The sequence below is a fragment of the Lupinus angustifolius genome, chromosome LG08, assembly GCF_001865875.1.
Source record: "Lupinus angustifolius cultivar Tanjil chromosome LG08, LupAngTanjil_v1.0, whole genome shotgun sequence".
In the NCBI taxonomy this organism is placed as follows: Eukaryota; Viridiplantae; Streptophyta; class Magnoliopsida; order Fabales; family Fabaceae; genus Lupinus; species Lupinus angustifolius.
The window spans coordinates 22,280,339-22,285,894 of NC_032016.1; the positions used below are offsets into that span (position 1 = coordinate 22,280,339).

The 5,556-nt window shown below is 33.7% G+C and overlaps 1 protein-coding gene across 2 annotated transcripts; it reads left to right on the top strand.

The window, feature by feature from the left end:
- LOC109353290 (BTB/POZ domain-containing protein At3g22104-like) lies at window positions 245-3,785 on the top strand. Of its 2 annotated transcripts, none has more exons than XM_019595505.1 (3): window positions 245-638; window positions 1,641-2,750; window positions 3,130-3,785. In XM_019595505.1, the coding sequence occupies exons 1-3, from the start codon at window positions 576-578 to the stop codon at window positions 3,583-3,585; spliced, it is 1,629 nt and encodes a 542-aa protein (XP_019451050.1). In that variant the 5' UTR covers window positions 245-575; the 3' UTR covers window positions 3,586-3,785. The 2 variants fall into 2 exon arrangements, with proteins under 2 accessions (XP_019451050.1, XP_019451051.1); XM_019595506.1 differs by lacking the exon at window positions 245-638 and adding an exon at window positions 893-1,374.

A 5,556-nucleotide genomic window follows, 5' to 3' on the forward strand; every position in this document is an offset into this window, starting at 1 on the left:
ACTATATAACTATTTTTCTTTTCCTCTTTCTCATATAGTATTGTTTATACTAACAAGATGTTAGTCTAATGGGGTAAGTTCTACCTAATTCTTAGAATGATCAAAAAGTTAAAGGTTTGATTTCTGGGAGCGACAATCGTTGAAAGGGGACACACTCGTTGAAAGGGGAACTACACACTCATTAAAAGAGTGAGGGATATTTTGATAGTAAAAGAAATACAGTGGTGTATACTCTCTCTTTCTCATATCCCCTACACACATTTTATGTGTGACTCTTCTGTCTTTATATGCCTTGTTACTTGTCTTTCACTTTGAGTTGTTTTTGTTGTATGTATCCCTTCAGAGAACCCCATTTACTCAAGCACCGTTTGACTAACACCACATTACCAGTGATTGTGTCTTCTTTCTCTATGTCTTCTTCTTAATCTTAGAATATGTTCTTTGTGTCTTGTGTCATCCTATAACTCTTCCTCTTAATCCCTTAATTGGATTGTTTTTTTAAGCAAGTTCCAAAAAGTCAATTAAGGACTTTTGGTTTGTGGTGTGTTCTGGTTTTCTTTACTTGTTTTTAAGCTATGGAACCTTGCTGCAATCTTGAAGTGGATGTAAATGGAGAAGAAACTTTCATGGTGGACAAGGTAAACCTCTCTTTCTCTTCTTTCTTGTTTGTTTCAGAACTGTTTACATGCTTTATTGGACAATGATTTACTTTATCTTTTTTATGTTTTGCTTTCTCTGCCTTTACTGTAAATTCTTAATCTTTTTTTGCCTTGAATTTGTTTATAGGATCTATACTATGTCAATATAATAGTCACAAGGTTTTTGTTTATGGTTTCAGTTCATGCTAAATGTAACTACTCTTGAATTTAGAAATGATCATGGTCCAATGATTTAAACTTTCTAATTTGTTATTTTCTTTTCTCTCTTCTGATTTCTAGCTTACCCTCAGTAACTTTATGATTGTGCTTTCCATCCATCATTAATTTGCACCTACATAACAGTGAGGTGGGGCAGCTTCTGTTTTTCCATGCTTTCAATCACCATTTTCACAAACCACAAACACAGGATACCTTTTTTCATCTTTTTTGTTTTTTATTATATTACTTTTTATGCTGCTTGTCACACATTAAATGCTGCTGCTACGGTCTTCTGGGGCTTTAATGTTCTTTACCTTCATTTTGTTTGATTGTTTTGTTCACATCTTTAGAGAGGGGCCAAGGGTTACTTTCAAGTCATTTAATTTTTTCTATACCCTTCCATGCTAGATGATTAATGGGTGGAGATCCTCTATGCTCACTCCTCATGTACAATTTATTGTGGTTAACAACCTCTATGTACCCAATCCATTTTTTTTGGTCTAGGAGCTTTAACTAGGTGGAGAATTTTCCATTATTGTGCCTATTTTCCCATTTTCTATCTTGTTCCTTTTCTTGTCAACTCATGTCTTTTGTGTGTGATTCTATTATAGTATTTAACCAAATGTCACTGATAGCTTCTTCCACAATAAAAAATGCTCCTTTCCCCAACATTAATTTCTGCTGGAATTTCTCTCATTTATGGCTGTACATGGAGGATTGTACATTTACATTTCTTCCTTTTATTAACAATCTGACTTGGGTTTTAAATTTGTATTTTTGCAGACAATTATTGCTCAGTACTCAGGAAAATTTGCGAAATTATTTGGAAAATCTAGTGGAGCCAGAGGGAAACTCAAAGTAATATTCAATGATTTTCCAGGAGGTGCAAAAGGTTTTGAGCATATGTTAAGATTCTGTTATAACAATGGAACAACTGATTTAACTCCCTCCAATTTGTTACTCTCACGTTGTGCTGCTGAATTCATGGAAATGAAGGAATCTGTGGCTGGTGTTTCTAACTTATTGGAACAAACAGAAAAATCACTTCAAGAGATTAACTTTTGGACATGGTCAGGCCTTTTGATTGCATTGAAGCAGTGCCAGAATTTATCATTAGCTGCAAATTCTTCTATTATGCTAGAGAAATGCTTCGATACCTTAGTAGGGAGGCTAGTTTTGGCAAGTGAAACAAGCCCTTGTCCATCAACTTGTTCTACTGATAGCTCTGGAATTCGATTTTCATGTGACTCTAAAAGTACTGAGAGTATAAAGACGAATTCCGCTCGTTTAACTTGGTGGTTTGAAGATCTCCTGTTTTTGAGTCCCTTGTTGGTTGCGATGTTGGTAAAGTCAATGGTTTTCCATAAGTTAGACCATGTTGTCATTAGCAGGTTTCTGCTCTATTATCAGAAAGCAAAGTTTTCCAATGCTGCTACTGATGAGAAATGCAAGATTATAGAAATGGTCATTGATATGCATTACAATATGGATCATAATTATGTTTCTTGCAAGACTTTATTTGGGATTCTTCGGGTCACTTTGAGTTTGAATATTAGTAAATGTAGCCGGAAAAAGTTGGAGAATATGATTGGCTCTCATTTGGATCAAGCAACCTTGGACAATTTGCTTGTTCCATCTCCCCATGGAATAAGCTACTTATATGATGTGAACCTTGTTCTAAGACTTTTGAAAGCATTCCTTCGCAGAGGAACTGGTGTAGTCGCTCCTGTTCAGATGAGGAAAGTTGCTACCTTAGTAGATGTGTATATAGCAGAAATAGCTCCTGATCCTTACTTAAAAGCTTCCAAGTTCTTGGCTATTGCCACAGTACTTCCAGATTCTGCTAGAGACTCTTATGATGAGCTCTATCATGCAGTGAACATGTATCTAGAGGTACAGTAACTCTTTCCAAGTTACATTTTAAATTTGGAAGTCTTTAACTTTCATCATGTGTTGAGAAGACCTGTAGATTTAAATAATTTGTTTTTAGACGTGATTTATGATAAGCTATTATAGTGTCATTTGATCCATCTAGCCGATTCCACCTAGTAGGAAAATGTTTGATTGTTGCTGTTGTTCTTAACTTTAGTCATATGGCTAATCACTTGATTAAGAAAGTGATTTAAATCTTTATGTTCTATTCATTGGAAAAGCTAGTGTATGTGAACATAGTCTCAAAATTTAGCTTAAACCTCTCTAAAATTAAAATCTATCACTGAATTAATGGCCTCCTCAATGGTAGTGTAGTTGAACTGACTAAATTATGTTATAGGTACATGATCACTTGTCACAAGAAGAAAGGGTAAAGATCTGTTGTGGATTAAATTACGAGAAGCTTTCATCTCAAGCCTGTTTACACCTTTCTCAGAACTCAAAATTTCCTTCAAAATCTGCAGTTCAGGCTCTCATCTCTAAGCAATCTAAGCTCAACAACTTACTCCGTACTACTCCTAGTACAACTCCATTCAACAATTCGCCTTGCGGCTCGAGTGGTACTGCTCAAAGAGGAAAGAAAGACAAAATTAGTGAACAGGTTGTATTATATGATGGAAACATTGATCTTTCAGTTGATAATGAGAAACTCAGAGTACATTTGCAAGGAATGCAATGCAGGGTTACGGAACTCGAGAAAATCTGTCTGAAAATGCAATCTCAGATGGCAAAAATCACCAAATCAAAAGTATCAGGCTGTAGTAATGCAAGATCCTTGCCTAAACTCTGTTCATGACAGTTTTCATTTCTCATTATAATCTTCATATTTGTACAGCATAGGAATTAATTTCATGTGTTGTAGTTTTGCCTCATTTCTGCTTAATTCGGGTTGATTGGTTAAGAACAAAAAATTTAGATGTACAGTCATCAAATAATGGAAAATATTGATGGGTTTCAGACTGGACTTTTAAATTGAAACATGAATCATTAATACCACTCTATCTACACATTATAACATGTCTTGAGAATAAGGTATATTTGTAGTACTTGTACATGATTATGCTAAAAAATGAGTTACATTTTTCATATTCAATTCCCAAACTACTTTTTTCTCAATTTGTTGAATTGAACATTAATACATTATGCATTCTGTAGTTATTTGTAGTAATTCAAAGTTGACCCTCCAATTGTAAGTTAAAATATAACCTGCCAGATGATTTCACATCAAGTTTCAACTAATAAAATTATGGTTTGTTAACTTACCAAAAGATGAAGACAACGTAGTTGTTGACAAAGTATAAAAGCAGTGACAAAAGAGGACCACATAGTTACTATAATAACCAGACACCACTATATGAATATACTTGTGTGCTACATGACTTCAATAACAGTCTCATGTTAGGTATAGTAATATTTTTGTGAATAGTGTTTAAGGATGAGATATCATATGGTGTTATACTCAATTATGTTCTAGATTGCTCTAACAGTATCAAATGCACTATATTGTGAAGTCACTAAATATGGATTCACATGGCCACCCTTGTTTCCCTCCTGCTCCATTTTTCGTGCTGGTTTTATTAGGTATTAGTGTGTAACAAAATGACCCTCGTCAACAAACTCAAATTGAGTGCATTAGCTACATCAGAAACTAAATCCACTAAATGCTTTGATAGCATGCAAACATGAAAAATCTTCCTAACCCTTAACTGTGGTAAATTTAAGCATAATACTTTATATTTCATTTGGTCTCATGTGGAACAATGTCACAACTAATGATAATTATAATCATAAATATACAATATAAGGTCTCTTCGTCTAAAGAATATTCGTACAGCAAAGGTATGGTAGTGTCAAAAACAGCACATGTATTTGTGGGGCTAAGCATGGAAGCAACTGGAACCCCATTAAAGCACTGGACCAGTGTTGAATGTTTTCTCCCCTTCCTTTATGCTATGTTTTTTTGGAGTTATAGGGAAATAGAATGAGAGAGATCAAGGACAACAATAGGGACAAAGAGAAATGGAAAGGAAGGCAAAACTCTAATATCGAGTTTCAAGTAGTTAGATGAGAGAAGGAAGTAGCCATAGTGCAAGAATATTCCTCAAAAAAATCTAATTAGTACAAAAATATAAATAACATTTCACTAAATTTGTTTAGATACTTTGACATGTTTGTTTCCACAAAAAAATCTAAAACATTGGATGTTTGAAATATGTTTATTATATTAGTCTTACAATGCAATATTGGAAATAGAGTAAACTAATTAATGTATATATAGAATGTTTGAAATATATTTATTATTATTTTACAATCCTTTGTTATAATGTGCATCAGATAGAAGCACCGAATAAAAACAATTCATAGACACCTGTCTCTTGAGTGTGCTAGGACTTCTAATACTTATTCTCTAATAATATGTTGTAGTCGCTCCAACACTCCCGGAGATGTAGACACAATTGACCGAACTCCATTACTAAACTCTTTTCTTCTTCTCTTCTAGCTATTCTATGTCTTTTATTTGATTGTTTCATGTCAATCTTGCATAATGATCACTTTTGCTACACCAACATCCTAAACTCTGAAACAGGAACTCTTTATTGGAGATCAAAAGCTACCATGATACATTTTGCATATTTTACACATGTGATTAATATCTTAGTTAGTTTGTTAAGTTGTTACTTGTATTACAAGTTATCATTGTATTGTGTATATAAGCACATGACTTGTAATCATTTAAAGCAATGAAGATTCACAATATTCATTTTAT